Raw genomic sequence first — 20962 nt, forward strand, 5'->3', positions numbered from 1 at the left:
TAATTTAATCTACTTTCATTAAACCCGGTGAAGATCATTTCTTTTATGAATGGACATTTGACCAGAGCTGCTGCGGGTAATGGCGCCCTCTATAGGCTTAGTTGGCTTACCCCCTCCTCTGCGCGGTCATATCCTCTCAATGTTTACAAACATGAAACCCGTCTATAGAGTGTTCAGTAAAAGGAGTCTCCCATGTCTCTCCAGCTCTTTATTAAACAGAAAATGCCTTTTCAGTGCTCTCTCCTGATCGGCTTAAATGTTATCACCTACCTGAAAATGTTATATTCTGTTTACTGAAGAGCTGGAGAGACCCATGTGACCGAACAAACGCTCTGTAGCAATGATTACTATCAGAATATAGTACTTTAACCCTTTTAACCAAAACCTTTAAGTAAAACCTGTGAGTACTTCTTCCTTCACTGGTTGTTTCTGTACATGTGGTCACAAACCTGAGCAGTGGAATTGAACGTTTAGTGTAAATAAACAAGTTTATTATTATACTCAAATCACATGCTAAATCATATAAGGCAAGCAAAATGCAGTGGAAATAAAATGACAAATGAAAGAAGAATAGCACATAGACATTGACCATTGGTACAGTATATACAAGGAGTAAGGAAGCTGACTTTTCCCTTTCAACAAATGAAAACAGTTTATTAGTATTTTTGCTACGGGATATGGGATCTGTAGTCACAGTCCCATATAGCCTGGATGGAGAATGGGGGAGTGACTAACGCCAGCAGTGCCAGGCAGGTGTTTCCCATCATCTGTTTGGACTCCAGATTTAGTGTCTTTAAGTTGGTAAGTGAGAGGAAGGCAGCATGGTTGATGAATTTGGATATAGTCCCATCCAAGCTCAAATATAATATTGTCTGTCAGTGTTGTTAGTTGGTTATTGGCCAATGCACACATGTACTAAAAAGTGAGCTATGCAAACACACTGACAGCCAGATGTGTAGACCTATCTCTAGATAGATGAGTGTCTCCTGTCTCCAGAACTCTGCGTAGGTTCTGCCAGAACCGCCCAGTGTGCTGGGCAGACTGGGGCCAGCTCAGATATGTCCGTCTCTTCACCAGCCCCCTCATGTGATCGTAGGAAGACAAGTGCTGGGCTGGAATGTCCTCCAGAAACACCAGGATCAATGTATTGCCACTTCTCATCCTAGATAGAAGAGAGGGGAAGAGGAACTTAAAACTTAATTTACATGAAGTAAAACCTTATACACCTTATATTACAGAAACAGAAAATGGATGTCCAATGAATGTTCAAGTCATCTATAATGCAAGCCACAAAATCACAAATGTTGTGACAAAATATCTTAGTAATATTTTAGAGACACATCAGAATGTTGCAGTGAAATGTCAAAGAAATGCCGACCCACCTGGCCATCTGGATCTCTCTAGAGCACCATTCACTCTCAAGGAAATGATGGCTGATCACACATATGGTTTTTCTGCTGCCATAGATGGCATTTGTAATGTTCTCTATGATAGTTTTACCTGGAAACAAACCATTATAAACATTACTCAAACCTGATTCAAAACTACTTTCACATCGTGCACTGTATCTAATAGATTAGATAGATCGATTGTTTTAAATACTAATAATGTGACTAAAGACAGCACAATCTTTAAGACACAGAGAGACATAGGGTTACGCCCCACATGTTTAGAAGTGTTGGTGCCAGAAGGAGACATACCGATTTAGATAAATACAGTTTACGTGAGAAAAAGAGTGAGGTTTGTACCCAGTTGGAAGTCTCGGTGGTGTAGACAGAGTCTCCAGCCCTGCTCTCCTTCCAGCACTGGAAGCATTTCTCTGTACACCCAGAGCTCATCGTGAACGTTGTAGGAGATGAAGGCATCGTATTGCTGAGGAGACCCTCTCTTTCTTTCCTTGGCATCATAAAGGAAGGCCAGGGAGAGGTAGTCAGCATATAGTTGCTGCCTCCTCAGGTAGAGGTAGGTGAAGGATGTAAGCAGAGTTAGCACAATCGCACAAGTGGAGTAAATGTAGCAGTTGAAGCTAGTAGGCTCTATCCAACAGGAATGAATGTCAAAGTCTAGAAACCTGGTTCCCTTTAAAGCCAGAGGATAGCCACAAGTGTAGTGGCGAGCACCAACTACCTGCGTTTGGTTGTTGTTCAGCACCCACAACTGAAAATCAACATTGGAGCAATCACAAGCAAAAGGGTTGTCACTCATGTTAACATACCTGAGAGCAGGGAGAGAAGTGAACACAGAGACATTGATCACCGTCAACTCGTTCTGACTCAGGTCCAGCCAAGAGAGTCGAGTCAAGTTGGCTTGTGCCAGGAAATTCAGGGACATTAGATTATTGATGGAGAGATCAAGAGCCTCTAGGTTTGGGATTGGGTCAAATACCGCTGGCTTCATGTATTGCCAATTATTGCCACTGAAGGTAAGAGCCTTCAGTTGCGGTGTGTTTTTAAATGTGGTGAATGTGGGATACTCCGACCGAAAATTAAACTGAATTGTAAAGCTCTTCAGGCTCTTCAGCGATGGTAAATCGTGGTCAATTCGTTCATTAATATGATTTTGAATGGGATTAATGAGACAGCGAGAATTTAGACTAAGGGTTTCAAGTTCATCCAGTCCTACAAAAGTAGTGCCTTCCCACTGCGTTAACCTATCTGATTCCACGCCTAAGTGCTTGAGTGATTTCAGACTTTCCAAATGCCCTCTCTCAAGTAATACAAAGGAATTCCTCTTTAAGTCCAAGAATTCTAGTTTCCGTAGACCTTCATTGAAGGCATCGCCAAACATCTGAATGAAATTGGCATTCATAGTTAGAACCTTTAACGCACTGAGGTGTTGAAAAACACACTGTTTGAGCGTACCAATGCGGTTGTTATCTAGGTGAAGGTGTGTGAGTCTGGTTAGATTCAAGAAGTCTAAGCAGCCTAAATCGTCAATACTATTGGATTCCAGGTTTAGGATTTGAAGCATGGAGAGATGCTTAACATCGTCGGGCACTTTGGAAAGTTTGTTATGACGAAGGTTCAGGTGACTCAGTTGCTTCATTTGTTTTATTGAATCCTTTAACAGGTCAGTGAGACTATTAGAGGATAGATCCAGGTTGGTTAGCTGAGTACAAGGTGACACTTTTTCACTTAGGTTGGCATTAGTGATGAAATGTAGGTCAAGTGTCCTCAGTGTGGGTATTTTGCATACAGTAGTTAAGATTCCTCTGTCTATCCACTGCTCCATAAAAACCAGCTGTAGATACTCTAGTGAATCAAGGCTCTGTAGAGACTTTCTGAGCGTGTCAAAACACGTAGAGTTACTTAGATACACCTTAGTTATATTCCTGACAAAATATGTGTCCGGTATATCCCACTCCCATCCTTTGTTACAACAATTTGTCAGGTCGATTGTCTTAAGATGTGGAAATACAGCTGTTGTGATGCTAAACTTTTTAATCGACTGTGACATTACTCTCAACTCCCTGAGCATGTTCAATGGCAGATCTTTTGACTGAAAAGACACTAACTCATGAATTGAGATGTTCAGCACCTCTAGGCGTGGTAGTTGTAAAATGGTGATAATATCTGTCATTTGGTGGAAGAGGTTGTACTCCAGATTTAGTGCCTTTAAGTTGGTGAGTGACTGGAAGGCAGCAGGGTTGATGAATTTGATAAGGTTCCTATCCAAGCGCAGCAGCAACAGTTTAGACAGTCCCTGAAACATATTGTCTGTCAGTGTTGTTAGTTTGTTATTGTTCATATGGAGATCTTTAAGTTCCACCAGATTGACAAAAACCCTGTCATCTACGTGAGTTATTGAATTAGAGGACAGTGTTAATGATGTAACGTCTCTGGGAAAGTCATCTGGTATGTTAACAAGGTGACAATGTTCACAATCCACTGAAACACCAGCAGTGACATTGTCAGAGTAAAGAATAGTGCAGTCTTTGAGGAAGTAAGCCAGTATGGGACTAAGATGAATCGTGCTTAAGAGAAATAAGAAGGAGAAACAATGCCAGCTTCCTGTCTGTGGCATCATTGCTGTCTTCAGGGTCAACTGTCAGGTACTTTGGGTGGAGTAATTCTGCTGTGGACTCTGGTTGGTGACAACACTGTTGAGGATTGATGATCTAAAGAGGATAAAACAGTAATAAGTTAAAGAACACATGCAACCTTTACTCTGTGACTTTTCATTGTTTTACCCATATTTCACTTGCGTATGTTTCACTTACATTTCACTTATGTCTTATGTTCACTTTAAAAGACTATACCATTACATTTGGACGGATGTGTCATTCTCATCCTGTTGGGACTCACCAGAGTGTCTGAAATATATAACAAAAAACTAGAACTGTGAAGAACCGTTTCAACTTCCCCATTTGGCCTGTTTCACTTCACTGACTGTCATCAATTTACATAATGAGAAGTGATCATTTCATCAAAATGTGCTTACTTTATGAACCCTACCTAGCTATTAACCTACCTACTGTACAGTACCACTCTATCTATTACCTTCCTACCTAGTACCTACATACCATTCACTCTACCTACCGTCCTACTTTCTACACTACCATCCTAAAAGCTCCATACTTTGAATTAATTTTCAGTCTACCCAAATCTACAGAGTGCATTACCACACAGCTGGTTCACTCGGCAGTCTGTTGGAGAAAGCAGCCACGTTGCATATTTTGACGCTCTGCTGTCTTTAAGCGTCAACTCTATTTTTGGCCACGTCACGAGGGCGCCACGTCACGAGGGCGCGCTTATTTTGGGGTGCCAAAATGGTGGGATAGAACTGTCCAAAAAAAATAATAAAAAAAAATGTATATATCTATTTTTTACGTGGGGGTCCGCGGACCCCGTGGTGGGCCACGGACCCCCTGGGAGTGTTGGGACCCCCGGGGACCCCCCTGGAACCTGGCGGACCCCTTTGGCTGTTTTTTTTTTTTCATGAAGGTGGTTGCTTGTTTCTGTCGCTTGTTTTTGAAAACCTGGCATCCCGACTGGCATCCCTGGTGTGTTTACCAGATGCAGTAACCGAACGCGCTGTAGTTGTTTTCCACGCTCGCGCTAATGAAACACTAAGCGGAGAAGCTTATGATTGTGAGGTTGAGCGTGAATGTATTAGCATTGTAGTCACCTGAATTGAGTGTGGAAGCAGAAGACACGGTGAAGGGGAGGCAGGGACGTGCACAGATAGACTCTAGGTTGTGCTAGAGTGGTGTGTCGGTGTTGTGTTTACGCGATTACAGAGCTGTGGCTATAGCGTCAGCGGCGCGCGGAAGTCACTCCTCGATTATATAAGTAGATGATATAGTCCAGGGGCCAACACTGATATTTTCACAAATTGGTACCACTTAAGGTGACCGTAAAGTTTTTGTATTTTTGTCTTCGTACATGTCTCTAGTTTATATTTTGGTATGATAACCCTTCCAATCTTGTAGCCAGTGTTGTGCCTGAACGCGTTCAATGAACGATCGTTCATGAACTCGTTCATATTTTGGGCGAACGTGAACTGAACGTACTGTATATCCGATAGATGAACGTTATTGTGAACGCGTTCATTCTGGCGTTTGTGAACAGCGTTCTCTCTTCGTTCAACTTCGTTCAAGAGTGTCCCAAATTGCCATGGTTACATCGGTTTGTCATGTTGTATTTCATCCTATTCTGTGTTTCCGAGGCGTCTTGAACGCACCATCAGCCAAAAAAAAAAGAGAAAAGCAAGGCGGTGTCTAACATTCATATGTGCAGCACGGAGTCCGAGCAGCACAGACAGTTACGGCCACTCGGCCAGGGCGAAGAGCTGACACCTTATCCGCTCTGCGAAGCTCATTTCCCGGCCACAAGCATTTGGAAGTTGACTTGTGTCTCTTCCAAAGTATCGGTGTTGTTTCCTTGGCTTCACTGCCGACAAAATTAACTTGAAGCTGGGCTGAATTCATAAGTAAACACCGCGGAACGGCGAAATGAGTTTGGGATGTCACAACAACATGTCCGTGGCTGATGCGTCGTAGCACCGTAGCCTAACAGCCGACTTTAGGACGGTAGCCCCGGCCCCCGAACCTCTGAATGAACGTCATATTGTAGTCTGGACGTCCGACCCGACTTTATTTTGGCATTAAAAGTGGACATCTGCACCTGGCTTTTGATGTTAACAGTGTCATACACTCACTTTGACAAGCCCCCAGCCCGCCCCCAAGATGAATGAAAATCTTTAGAAAATAGCAGATCTACAAGCTCACTGTGTCGCACTGTGACCTGTTGTGAACTTGTAGATCGTCTATTTTCCAATAGCCAAAACTTAAATAGGGCTGAAGTGATTCATGTATTTGTAAAATCTACAAAGTAACTAGTAACTCAAGTTTTGAAATAATTAAAAATAAAGTACAGTACTTGAATAAATGTGCTTAGTTACTTCACACCACTGGAAATAATAAATATAGGGTGCTTTGTGTGTGTACACCAGAGAGGATATAATGTATAAGAAAATTAAATAAATAACATTGGTTTTATAATGAATTGGATAAAAAATACAAGTATAGTAATAATAATAAATAATATATTTGGATGCATCCTGCTCCATATACAATACAATGCACTGCTTTTCAGTTCATCATTCAAGTTTGAGCCAATAAAAAATATGCGATTAATATGCGATTAATCGCACGATTAACTACACAAATCATGTGATTAATCGCGATTCAAAATTTTAATCGCCTGACAGCACTAATATATATTGAAAAAAAAGAACAAAAAAGAACTGAACTAGTTCATTTTTTGAACCATGAACTTTAGTTCAAAATTTTGAATTATGAACTGAACTTTGAACTAGTTCATTTTAAAATTTGTGAACTGAACTTTGAACTAGTTCATATTTCAAGTGAACTTTCCCAACACTGCTTGTAGCTTAATGGCAGTTATCACTACCTACCGGCTAATGTTTCCGGTAGGAGACACAAAGTAGAATCTTTGTGTCTCCTACCGGAAATACACCCGGGCATCAAATTATTGCGACAAAAAACAAAATATATCCATGTATTCAAGGCTTCATGAGGTGTGCAATTGATAACTTCTCAAATTTTTGGTGTTTGCAAAAAGACTGCTTTCCATAAGCTTGTAAAAGTTGACCCTCCTTCGGTCTAGGGTGGTCATAGCTGAATGGGTAGAGAGTCCCCCTGGGAAACTTAAAGGAGGAGTTCACCCAAAAAAAAAAAAAAAAATCTATCAATTGCACACCCCATGGAGCCTTGAATACATGGATATATTTTGTTTTTTGTCGCAATAATTTGATGCCCGGGTGTATTTCCGGTAGGAGACACAAAGATTCTACTGTGTCTCCTACCGGATACATTAGCCGGTAGGTAGTGATAACTGCCATTAAGCTACAAGATTGGAAGGGTTATCATACCAAAATATAAACTAGAGACATGTAGGAAGACAAAAATACAAAAACTTTACGGTCACCTTAGGTGGTACCAAAATATGGCTTGGCCCCTGGACTAATATGCACATGACCATATACGGGCATATCTTGAGTCCTTTCAGTTGGTGCACAAGGTCTTGTGCACCAACTGAAAGACTCAAGATATATGGACTCAAGATATATGGAGATCCCTGATGTAACCAGAATATGCTCATATATCGGTATTTCCATATGGGTGTATTGGTTGGGTTGGTGGTTCTGGACGATATATTCCTATACATATGAACATATAGGTCGGATTGGCGGTTTTACTCAACGGCGGGCACCGCACTCTCTTGAGTCCTTTCAGTTGGTGCACAAGACCATAATATGGTCATATTATGGTCTTGTGCAAGAACTGACAGATACAGAGATCTTCATATATAGGCATAAAGGGGACACAGTTAGACAGGTACCACGGGTACTTTGACAAAGCCCCCGGCCCGATACTATGACTCAGACATATCGTTCGGACCGGTGCGCCGTAGGTGTGAGGGTCGCATAAAGGCCCAAACTGTGAGGGCTGCAAGCTAATCATTAAGCTAATAAGCTAATAAACATCTAATACTGTATAGGCTAAGTATTTTCTAGATTTATTCGCAATATTTTTCCTAGAGCCACTAATCAATGTAGGCCTATGAACTGCCTATCAGGAATATTCTCAATGAACAGACACAGTCTAAGGAATTGTATTACCGCGTGAGAGAGAGAGGAAAAGACGAGAGAGAGAGATCTTGTCACAGCTTATGTCACTACAGTTTCGCTTGGTGATGTTTCTTTATCTTCCGACACACATAATATTAACTGTGGTTGAATCATTAAACCACGTTGAACAATATTCGTCTGCTGCTTATTCTTGCATAATGGCAGAGAAAAAGATTAGCCTCTCTGTGGTGATAAGTTGAATCACAAGGAATAGCCTAGTAGTTCCAAGGATTATTCTCATAGCATGGATATATGTGCATCAAACAATTCCAAACATTGAATCCTACCTTAAATCCTAAAACGGAGTGACAATCGTCCTTCCAGTGTGTCACTCAGAGGGGAATGAAGCATCATTTAAGAGAATTCATGTGACATGGAAGTCCATTTGACCGCTTAGCTGACACCTCAGAAATATACATACAATTGTATTGTTTACTGTTGCATGTGCCAGTTTAGGGAACCAGTTGTTGTGCAATGCGTTCCTCTGGCACCCAGCTCCACATGCTGTACCGCTGCACCACACGCACGCACCAAGTTTTAAGGCTACAGTTTATTTACTGCGAGACGAGACCTTTTGAGACGGGCAATATGTTTTACGTGCGGTATCAGACAATACTTCAAGGGGAGAAATAATCGACTGATAATCATTTAAAAGTACACAATAGCTATTAAAAGCAACACAATGGATCAAATCACAAAAGGCTTGTTTCCATTGTGATCCATACAAGAAATATACAAATACTGTTCAATAAGCAAATAAACCATTAGTCTCACATAAGATCCCTAAATCCTTCTACTTACAGTAGCTACCATTCAGAGCATTCTGACAGGGGCTATCACTGTTTGCTACTGGAAACCGTGAGTACACCAAATTATTTTTCTTTCTTTTTTTTACTGAAGTGAAAGAAAATATAACTATAGAAATGCTCTGTTACAAAAAAGTCTGCATAAAAAAAATCACATAAAGGACAAGTCCCGACTAAAATAACATATATCCTTTTTTTCTACTTATATTTATCCCAAATGACTGGCCATGGGGTCGATTTGCAGAATTGCCGTTGTCGTCCAGTTTCCCCAGCAGACCCCATAGCATAGAGTGGAGCCCATAAGCATATCACTACTAATGCTAATTGTTGAGGTCAAAGGTGATTTTTTTTCATGAATCTGTTGTCATTACACACACATCCATGCCTTGGTTGTCCCACGCGAGCTGCCGTAGTCTGCTAAACAGACCAACGGCGTATGTGTTTTGCCAAGTCCTGGAAAAGACGCGCTGTGATTGGCCAGTACAGTCACTTTGATTGTCAGTTGTGCCGAACGCTCACCCCAAAACATGATTTACAAGACTGTGGCGGCTCGTGTGGGACAACCAAGGCATGGATGTGTGTGTAATGACAACTAATAACAGATTCATAGAAAAAAAATCCCACCCTGTGTGAAGGAAGCGGTGCCTTTGATGTGTGGCCTCCTGGTGGCGCTATAATAGGGCGGGGCGGGGCTTCAGCAATTAATGCTCGTCCCTATTGGTGGTGTAAGTCCACATACCAAATTTGGACTTGGTGGCATGCTGCAAACTGGAGTTATGGCTGTTTGTAGCCCAGCCAATGACAATACAGAGGGGGCGGGGCTTCAGCAATTACAGCTTGTCCCTATTGGTGGTCTAAGTTCACGTGGTAAATGTGTATTTGGTAGCATGCTGCAAAGTGGACTTATGGCTGTTTAAAGCCCAGCCAATAGGAAGACAGAGGGGGCGGGGCTTACTACATTTCAGTTTGTCCCTATTGGTGGTCTGAGTCCACGTACCAAATTTGTACTCAGTAGCATGCTGTGAACTGGAGTTATGGCTGTTTAAAGCCCAGCCAATGGGAAGACAGAGGGGGCGGGGCTTATGAAATTACAGTTGGTCCCTATTGGTGGTATTAGTTGGACTTGGTGGCATATGCTGCAAGCTGGAGTTATAACTGTTTAAAGCCAGTGGCCTCCTGGTGGCGCTATAATAGGGCGGGGCGGGGCTTCAGCAATCAATGCTCGTCCCTATTGGTGGTCTAAGTCCACATACCAAATTGGGACTTGCTGGCATGCTGCGAACTGGAGTTATAGCTGTGTAAAGCGCTGTTTAAAGCCAGTGGCCTCCTGGTGGCGCTATAATAGGGCGGGGCGGGGCTTCAGCAATCAATGCTCGTCCCAATTGGTGGTGTAAGTCCACATACCAAATTTGGACTTGCTGGCATGCTGCGAACTGGAGTTATAAATGTTTAAAGCCCGTGCTCAAACGGACAAACGGACAAACGGACAAACGGACATACGGACGGACATAGTCAAGAGTAGAGCGGCTGGCACCGCTAAAAATAACTTTTGACTGCAACAAATAGCATAAGTAGCGATATGCTTATGGGCTCAGCTCTATTTTATTTATTTATTTATTTAACAGGGACAATGCACATTGGTCAACATGTCAGTTATTCACGTCCATGTAAATGAGCCAGAGTTAGCCAGAGTTGGCTAATTTTCATCTGTGGTCCCTGAGCAGGCTGTTAAAAAAAGTGGTATACAAAAAGAGACATCATCGTCAACAATACAAAACAAGTAGACATAGTACAGAGTACAGAAGTCAACAAATACAGTAAAATATGAGAAGACACAGTATGCTATGGGGTCTGCTGGGGAAACTGGGGCCTGTTCCTCGAAAGGTGAATTAAATAAGCCTGGCCTTAAGTCAAATCCAGGCTTGACAAAGTCGGGTCCGTATAGCCTGGTTTATTCCGTTCCACGAACGCCAAGCCAGGCTGAAAAGGAGTGACTTTGTCGAGCTAGGCCTTGTCAAGCCAGGCTGTGTCGAGCCAGGATAATGAAGCCAGGCTTCACGTATTTCTATAAAAGACCATGAAAGTCGATAGCAGAATCCTTGAACTTGACCAATCATGGAGTCCAAAACCAGAGCGGCGTTCTTCTCTGTGGCTGAACAGCAGCACTGCAGCAGCTCATTAAATCATACAAGGAAGTAAAAAGTATAAAGCAGGGACACGCAATAACCCCACATTTGCAAGACCACTTTGGTAGAGGTTTGGGTTGTGTAGTTACCTTGCCATCATGATGTAACTCCAAAGGTGGACAAGAAATAAAAAATAATTTCTCCATTGACTAGAAATTGATAATTTAAAATATGCTCCTCATTGACTTACATTCAGTGAAGAGGCTCTTTTAAACCCGTAACTAATATTTTATATATATATATATATATATGTGTGTGTGTGTGTGTGTGTGTGTGTGTGTGTGTGTGTGTGTGTGTGTGTGTGTGTGTGTGTGTGTGTGTGTCAGACATTTTTTTATATGTGTGTCAGACATTTTTTATAATATTAAAAAAAAATCTGTAATATATTATCAAACATCTAACAACAATATGAACTATAGTGTTAACAGAGTGACAATGACATATTGCATGAGTCATTGTGAAACAATTATGATTCATGGTCAATCACTATTTCAGTAATATAATTAATTTGATTATATCTTATTGTATTTATTTCATTTTATTTGAATGCGAGGTCATTAAAATTAGTCCATATTCAAACACATGTGTTGAATTAACTGTGGAAAAACTTGAAGAACAAGGCACTGGATTAAGTAAACTTGGCTATTAGCCTGCTCCTGACCAGGCTAACTTCACAGCTACATTGCCATGGTAACTAAGGTAGGCTTGCTTCAATTCTCTTTTGTGGAATCGGGTCATGGCTAAACTTAGCCAGGGTGAACTGAGGCCTGTTCCTCAAAAGAGAATTAAAGCTTAAGCCTGGCTTTAACACCTATCCTGGCTTAATTTAGCCAGGATTAGGGCTGAATCGGTTCCTCAAAAGCTGAATTAGCTTGAAGATTAGTTTAGCCAGTTCACCCGGGCTAAGTTTAGCCATGAGCCGATTCCTCAAAAGAGAATTGAAGCAATCCTACCTTAGTTACCATGGCAATTTAGCTGTGAAGTTAGCCTGGTCAGGAGCAGGCTAACAGCCAAGCTTACTTAATCCAGTGCCTTGTTCTTCAAGTTTTTCCACAGTTAATTCAACACATGTGTTTGAATATGGACTCATTTTAATGACCTTGCATTCAAATAAAATGAAATAAATACAATCAGATATAATCAAATTAATTATATTACTGAAATAGTGTGTGACCATGAATCATAATTGTTTCACAATGACTCGTGGGATGTCATATTGTCACTCTGTTAACACTAGTTCATATTGTTGTTAGATGTTTGATAATATATAACAGATTTTTTTTTCACTGAATGTAAGTCAATGAGGAGCATATTTTAAATTATCAATTTCTAGTCAATGGAGATTTTTTTTTTTATTTCTTGTCCACCTTTGGAGTTACATCATGATGGCAAGGTAACTACACAACCCAAACCTCTACCAAAGTGGTCTTGCAAATGTGGGGCTATTGCGTGTCCCGCCCGTCCCCCCCCCCCGTCCCCCCCGTCCCCCTGTCCCCCGCTCATCCCGTCGCGGCCCCCAGTCGCGGTCAACCCCCCCGGCGTCCCGTCCCGTGCGTCCCGTTGCCGTCCCGTCCCGTCTCGCGCGCGCACACACACACACACACACACACACTCTGTGTGTGCTTGCAATACTTTGCCACGCTTTCTCCCTGGATCTATTTATTGCGGTCGCATTTCTCGCTTATAATACATTTTAGATTTTACTTCCTTGTATGATTTCATGAGCTGCTGCAATGCTGCTGTTCAGCCACAGAGAGGAACGCCGCTCTGGTTTTGGACTCCATGATTGGTCAAGTTCAAGGATTCTGCTATCGACTTTCATGGTCTTTTATAGAAATACGTGAAGCTTGGCTTCATTATCCTGGCTCGACACAGCCTGGCTTGACAAGGCCTAGCTCGACAAAGTCGCTCCTTTTCAGCCTGGCTTTGCTTTGAGGAACGGAATAAACGAGGCTTATATGGACCCGACTTTGTCAAGTCTGGATTTGGCTTAAGTCCAGGCTTAGTTTATTCACCTTTTGAGGAACAGGCCCCTGGTTAAACTAATCTTCAAGATAATTCAGCTTTCGTGGAACCGATTCAGCCCTAATCCTGGCTAAATTAAGCCAGGATAGGTGGTAAAGCCAGGCTTTAGCTCTAATTCACCTTTTGAGGAACAGGCCCCTGGACGACAGTGGCAATTATGCAAATAGACCCCATGGCCAGTCATTTGGGATCAATATAAGAATATAAGAAATAAAAAAGGCTATATCATTTTTGTCCGGACTTCTCTTTTACTTCAGTAAAAGTACAAAAGCATTGACTTAACAAAAATACTCATATTTTTCACAAACTTTTTAAGAACTAGCTGATCTATAATTGTGAGCTTGTAGATTAGCTATTTTTGAATAGACAAAGTATAAAATAAGGATCAAGTGGTTTAAAATGTGTAATGTTTTATATTTGTAAATTTGCAAAAAAAACAAAACAAATAATTGTAGCGCAGTAAAACATTCTTCTGAGACGTAGTGAAGTAGAAGTGTAAAGCATGGGTCTTCAGCAACAAAGCACATATAGTATTCTTTAGACATTAAACATCTGGAGCACAACATTTCACTGATCACACGTATGGTTATGTGGCATGGAATCAATTAAAAGGCCATACTGAATGAATACTGACAAATCTATAGATCTATAGATCTATGTAGATCAGTGTGTGGTGTGTCCAGAGCTCTGCGTAGGTTCTGCCAGAACAGGCCAGGGTGTTGTCCAGCCTGGGACCAGCTCAGGTAGGTGTGTCTCTTCACCAGCCTCCTTATGTGATAGTAGTAGTCCATGAGCCAGACAAGATTTCATTATCGAAAGAGTGGGCAAAACCATACATATATAAAATTGTTCATAGGGTCAATACGAGTAAATAAATATATGATAACCTTTCCACAGGAGCAGCTTTTTCATGGTTATCACACATTTTGTTATTTTCCCCATACGTACTTGACAGGTGAAAAAATTGCAACATTTAAAAAAGAGTTATCATAATGAAACTTCCTGAGTTGATTACTTACATGAAGACAATGATTTATCGTGTTACAAGTTTTCTGAAATGGTATATTTAAATATGCAAATTAGGCATTTAGTCCATGAGCCAGAGCCCCAAAATTGAGCCAGATATTGAATATTCCCTCGTTAAAAACCTTTGACTCCAACATCTTAACTAAATGAAATAAGTATGTTGACTCCGGCTTTGTCCAATGTTCCAATGTTGATTCTGGAAAGTTATGCAAATTTGGGCATATTTTCGTAATGCCTAATTTACATATTTAAATATACAATTTCAGAAAACTTGTAATACGATAAATCATTGTCTTCATGTAAGTAATCAACTCATTATGATATTTCATTATGATAACTATTTTTTTAATGTTGTCATTTTTTCACCTGTCATGTACGTATGGGGAAAATATCAAAATGTGTGATAACCATGAAAAATCTGCTCCTGTGGAAAGGTTATCATATATTTATTTACTCGTATTGACCCTATGAACAATTTAATATAGGTTTGGTTTTGCCCACTCTTTCGATAATCATTGCTCAATTTTGGGGCTCTGGCTCATGGACTATAGGGAGACAACTGCTGGGCTGGAATGTCCTCCACAAACACCAGGATCAGGATGTCCTTCTTTTCATCAAACAGACGGTAGCTGCACACAGGAGAGGAAAGAAAATGTACTGTCAGTCAAACTTTGTACATTGGACAAAAAAAATGTTGTCTTGATATAAGCTACATCAAAGAGGGGGCAGCGGTTGCCTAGGGTAGAGGTTCCCGGTTCCACTCCCCCTGACAGTGGACAATCTGGGTGGGGAAATGTCTTGCGCATTGCGAAACGGGGATAGACTCCCTCGCTCTGGCAGATACCGACAATAAGCCTCTCCGACCTACTACTGTGCAGCCCGTTTCATGTATGTAAATCTGGCCCCAGTTAAATTAGCATGACTTTGCTTTTCCCATTTCTCTGACTTAAATGTCAGAGAAATGGCCTCCTCTCCCCACCTGGCCATCTGGATCTCTCTAGAGCATTACATTACATTACATTACAGTCATTTAGCAGACGCTTTTATCCAAAGCGACTTACAATAAGTGTATTCAACATAGGTAGGGAACGAAAACTACTAATCACCAGAAGTTTTAAGTACATTTCCTGCAAAAACAAGCAACCAAGAGTATACCTAGCGCTAAGGTAAAAGTGCAATATATCAGCGACCTACTTTCTTAAACAGATGAGACAAAAATGGCAAAATCAAATGAGCACGAGCTAAAATAAGTGTATCGACTAAACAAGATCCAATAAAACAATACAAAAATAAAACAAGAGTTCGTACAACTAGTTAACAACAAGTAGGCCAGGCAAAGAGGAAGGATAGTGTTTCCTGAAGAGGTGGGTTTTCAGCCTGCGGCGAAAGATGGGCAGTGACTCTGCTGTCCTGACATCAGTGGGAAGTTCATTCCACCACTGTGGGGCCAGAACAGAAAAAAGTCGTGACCGTGTCGATCGACCAGAAGGACCGTTGAGTGGCGAGGGAGTCAGTCGCCCCGAGGTGGCAGACCGGAGTGGTCGGGCAGGGGTGTGGGCATTGACCAAAACCCGGAGGCAAGAAGGAGCTGTTCCTTTCACTGCTCTATAGGCTAGCACCAGGGTTTTAAACGGAATGCGAGCTGCTACGGGGAGCCAGTGCAGAGAACGGAGAAGGATAGTTGTGTGGGAGAACTTGGGGCGGTTGAACACCAGACGAGCCGCAGCTTTCTGAACAAGCTCCAGAGGTCTGATGGCTGATGCCGGAGCACCAGCAAGGAGGGAGTTGCAGTAGTCCAGGCGGGAGATGACAAGAGCCTGGATGAGCACCTGGGCTGTTTTCTCCGTGAGGAAGGGGCGAATCCTCCTGATGTTGTAGAGGAGGAATCTGCAGGATCGTGTCACTGATGCGATGTTAGCCGAGAACGACAGTTGATCGTCCAGGGTCACACCCAGATTCTTCGCAGTCCGAGTTGACGTCACCACAGCATTCTCAATGGTGATGGCCATGTCTCGGTGAGGACAGCCCTTCCCCGGGATGAACATCAGCTCGGTCTTGTCCAGGTTGTCCAGAGCACCATTCACTCTCCAGGTAACGATGGCTAATCACACAAATGGTCTTTCTGCTGCCATAGATGGCATCTGTAATGTTCTCGGTTTGCCTGGAAACAAAACACAAGAACATTAATCAAACCAGATTAAAGACGTTTTCAAGAGATAGATGGATGGATAGATAGATAGATAGATAACATGGCCATATTCCCACTACAGACAAGGCAATGCATCAGATGACGACAGAAAGCAGCCCCTTCCTGTTTATAAGTGTTTGTGACAGAAAGAGACAAATACAGTAGATTTACCTGGTTGGAGGTCTCGGTGGTGTAGACAAAGCCTCCAGCCCTGCTCTCCCTCCAGCACTGGAAGCATTTCTCTGTACACCCCAGAGCTCATCGTGAACGTTGTAGGAGATGAAGGCATTGTACTGCTGAGGAGCCCCCTTCTTTCTTTTGTTAGCATCATAAAGGAAGGCCAGGAAGAGGTAGGCATAGAGCAGATGCAACCTCAGGAAGTGGTTGGTGAAGGATGTGAGCAGAGTTAGCACAATCGCACAAGTGGAGGAAATGTAGCAGAAGAAGCTAGCATCCATCCAACAGGAATGGACATCAAAGTCCAGAAACCTGGTTCCCTTTAAAGCCAGAGGATAGCCACAAGTGTAGCGATGAGCACCAACTACCTGTGTTTGGTTGTTGTTCAGCACCCACTGGTGAAAGTCAGAATTGGAGCAATCACAAGCGAAAGGGTTGTCACTCATGTTAACATACCTGAGAGCAGGGAGAGAACTGAATACAGAGACATTGATCACCGTCAACTCGTTCCGACTAAGGTCCAGCCAAGAGAGTTGAGTCAAGTTGGCTTGTGCCAGGAAATTCAGGGACATCAGATTATTGTTGGAGAGATCGAGAGCCTCTATGTTTGGAATTGGGTCAAATACCGCTGGGTTCACGTATTGCCAATTATTGCCCCTGAAGGTAAGAGCCTTCAGCTGCGGTGTGTTTTTAAATGTGGTGAATGTAGGATGCTCTGACTGAAAAGTATAATGTATTGTAAAGCTCTTCAGGCTCTTCAGTGATGGTAAATCACGTGCATCACGGTTAATTGGTTCATTAGAATGATTTTTAATGGAATTAATGAGAAAGTGAGAATATAGACTAAGGGTTTCAAGTTCCTCTAGTCCTACAAAAGCAGCGCCTTCCCACTGCACCAACCTATCTGATTCCACGTATAAGTGCTTGAGTGATTTCAGACTTTTAAAATGCCCTCTGTTGAGTGATATAAAGGAATTCCTCTCTAAGTCCAAGAATTCTAGTTTCCGTAGACCTTTATTGAAGGCATCGCCAAATATCTGAATGAAATTGGCATTCATAGTTAGAACCTTTAACTCACTGAGGTGTTGAAAAACACACTGTTTGAGCGTAAAGACGCGGTTGTTATCTAGGTGAAGGTGTGTGAGTCTGAAGAAGTCTAAGCAGCCTAAATCATTGATATTATTGGATTTCAGGTTTAGGATTTGAAGCATGGAGAGATGCTTAACATCGTCTGGCACTTTGGAAAGTTGGTTGACACGAAGGTTCAGGTGACTCAGTTGCTTCATTTGTTTTATTGAATCCTTAAACAGGTCAGTGAGACTATTAGAGGATAGATCCAGGTTCGTTAGCTGAGTACAAGGTGACACTTTTTCACTTAGGTTGGCAATGTTGATATAATGTAGGTCAAGTGTCCTCAGTGTGGGTATTTTGCATGCAGTATTTAAGATTCCTCTGTCTATCCACTGCTCCATAAAAAACAGCTGTAGATACTCTAGTCTAGTGAATCAAGGCTCTGTAGAGACTTTCTGAGCGTGTCAAAAGACATGGAATCACTTAAACATACCGTAGTTATATTCCTGACAAAATATGTGTCCGGTATGTCCCACTCCCATCCTTTGTTACAACAATCTGACAGGTTGATTGTTTTAAGATGTGGAAATACAGCCGTTGTGATTCCGAACTTTTTAATTGACTGTGACATTACTCTCAACTCCCTGAGATCAGAGGACATGTTTAATGGTTGTACAAAAGGCCCTCAATTGCATCGACAATCAAGGTCAATGTGACCTGTGCACTGATTAGCACAGGTGCTTCTCAATTAGATTGACGATCGAGGCCAATGTGCCCTGTGCTACTCAGCAGGTGCGGTGATGCCCTTGATTAGAGCCTTTTCTTCTCCGTCCAGAGGAGGAGAGGAGAGGAGAGAGAAATACAGCTTGCAATGTGTATATTATTTAGATTAAGAAGTTATTATTTCTCTACTTGATGAACTTTTAAGTTGTGTGCGTCACTGACATAAAGTAAGTCAAGGCGAATATTTAACTGCTGTGTATTGTGTATATTTGAACAGCTATGTTGTGTACATGTATGCTGTATATTGTGTATTAAGTGTTCTGTGCTTTGTGGAGTAGGATTGTTTTGCAGTCATAGGAGGAATATTGTATTCGTTTGATAATTATTGTAACCTACTATATTGAGTACCTCTTTTGTTCCCCTCCCTCCTTTAGAACCACACATACAAACGTACCCTGGCGATGTGTCTTGCCATACTGTGCTGTTAAATTGTACTGAAATACTTTCAACAAAGACTGTGCCTACGAGCAACATGCCATCCTTGTCTCCTTGTGAATTCTTATTGATTCCCGGTGGCGAATACTATTATCCTACCGCCTAATACAGTCCTTACCCTCCCAAACAATGGTAGATCTTTTGACTGAAAAGACACTAACTCACAAATTGAGATGTTCAGCACCTCTAGACGTGGTAGTTGTAAGATGGTGATAATATATGTAATTTGATGTAAGTGGTTGTACTCCAAATTTAGTGCCTTTAAGTTGGTGAGTGACTGGAAGGCAGCAGGGTTGATGAATTCGATATAGTTCATATCCAAGCGCAGCAGCAACAGTTTAGACAGTCCCTGAAACATAATGTCTGTCAGTGTCGTTAGTTTGTTATTGTTCATCTGGAGATCTTTAAGTTCCACCAAATTGACAAAAGCCCCGTCATCTACATGAGTTATTCAATTAGAGGACAGTGTTAATGATGTAATGTCTCTGGGAATGTCATCTGGTATGTTAACAAGGTGACGATGTTCACAATCCACTGAAACACCAGCAGAGAGTTTCAGAGTAAATAATAGTGCAGTCTTTGAGGAAGTAAACCAGTATAGGACTAAGATTAAGCATACACAGCAGAAATAAGAAGGGGAAACGGTGCCAGCTTCCTGTCATAGGCATCATGGCTGTCATCAGGGTCACTTTGGGTGCGTTCGGAAATTACGCACCGGAGCACACTCGCCTATTAGTTTGTATTGGCCAGTGTGCTCAGTGCTGTATTTTCGAACGCACCCTCCGAGTGAAGTAATTCAGCTGTGGACACTGGTTGGTTGATACAACACTGTTCAGCATTGATTTTCTAAAGAGGATACAACAGTAAAACTTTGACAGCACACATGTAACCTTTTATTTGATCTGTTACTCTTCATATATTCTCATTCAATATGTATTAACAAGAAAAATGTGAGCGACAAAACAATGTAGGCCTATGGACTGCCTAGCAGGAATATTCTCAATGAACAGGCAAAGTCTAAGAGAGACACACACACACACACACACACACACACACACACACACACACACACACACACACACACACACACACACACACACACACACACACACACACAGAGAGAGAGAGAGAGAGAGAGAGAGAGAGAGAGAGAGAGAGAGAGAGAGAGAGAGAGAGAGAGAGAGAGAGAGAGAGAGAGAGAGAGAGAGAGAGAGAGAGAGAGAGAGAGAGAGAGAGAGACAGACAGACAGACAGACAGACAGACAGACAGACAGACAGACAGACAGACAGACAGACAGACAGACAGACAGACAGACAGACAGACAGACAGACAGACAGACAGACATTTGCTTAAAATATCATAATCAAGATAGAAGGGTGCAGTGTTGAATTGTTGACTAGACCAGCTGCTTACACATCGTTGATTAGAATGACCAAGTCAGACTGAAAATCTCCACATTAATGGTCAATCACCTCCTAACTCCACTTGAGCTGTATTTGGGTAGAGTGATGATACAATAAGGACACATTCATGTATCTGACAATGTATAAAGTCACCGTATCAACTTTGATGAGGCAGTATTGTGTAATTCTAAAAAACATGTTTTTTTTTTTTAAAGTTAATATTTTGGAGCTGGTTTCTGCCCGACAGCAGAGATATGCTTGATACTTACATAATGTCAGAGAAAAGATGATACTCTCCATGGTACAAAGTGGAATCCCTCCAAAATCCCTCCAAAAAAGTTCAAACTTCTAGATATAATGCAGAAAAAAATCACAAGCAATTGTAGTTCCCAGGATTATTCTCAGAGCACTATGGACTTGGTATGTATCAAACGTTTTCAAATATTGAATCCTACCGTAGCTCCTAGAACTTGGAGCCAATCATTCTTCCTGTGTGTTAATCAGAGAGGAATGAAGCATCATCATTTGAGAAATCATGTGACATGGAAGTCCTTTTGACCACTGATACCTCAGATAAAAAAAAAAGAAAAAAACATTATGAAATTAATATTTATATATATCATGAAGAGAAGTGAAAGAGGAAGACTTCAACTTTGCAGAAACATCTTGACACGCATACAGAGATTCCATACATTTATTGATACATG

General features: G+C 41.7%; 1 protein-coding gene across 2 annotated transcripts; it reads right to left on the minus strand.

The window, feature by feature from the left end:
* Nucleotides 1-580: 580 nt before the first annotated feature.
* On the minus strand, nt 581-4111 carry LOC311033575 (uncharacterized protein). 2 transcript variants are annotated; one of them, XM_084041148.1, is made up of 3 exons: nt 1749-4111; nt 1383-1500; nt 581-1162 (listed from the first exon to the last, which is right to left on the minus strand). In XM_084041148.1, the coding sequence occupies exons 1-3, from the start codon at nt 4024-4026 to the stop codon at nt 928-930; spliced, it is 2631 nt and encodes an 876-aa protein (XP_083897274.1). In that variant the 5' UTR covers nt 4027-4111; the 3' UTR covers nt 581-927. The 2 variants fall into 2 exon arrangements, with proteins under 2 accessions (XP_083897274.1, XP_083897275.1); XM_084041149.1 differs by lacking the exon at nt 1383-1500 and having other exon boundaries at nt 1070-1162.
* Between the last annotated feature and the right edge of the window lie 16851 nt (nt 4112-20962).

This window comes from Gymnoscopelus microlampas (genome assembly GCF_963454915.1).
Source record: "Gymnoscopelus microlampas genome assembly, chromosome: 18".
In the NCBI taxonomy this organism is placed as follows: domain Eukaryota; kingdom Metazoa; phylum Chordata; class Actinopteri; order Myctophiformes; family Myctophidae; genus Gymnoscopelus; species Gymnoscopelus microlampas.

Coding starts and splice junctions, on each gene's coding strand:
- LOC311033575 (XM_084041148.1), bottom strand. CDS start 4,026: ATGATGCCACAGACAGGAAGCTGGCATTGTTTCTCCTTCTTATTTCTC. Junction 1,501..1,748: donor CCACCGAGACTTCCAACTGG/GTACAAACCTCA, acceptor GTTTGTTTCCAG/GTAAAACTATCATAGAGAAC. Junction 1,163..1,382: donor AGAGAGATCCAGATGGCCAG/GTGGGTCGGCAT, acceptor TCTTCTATCTAG/GATGAGAAGTGGCAATACAT.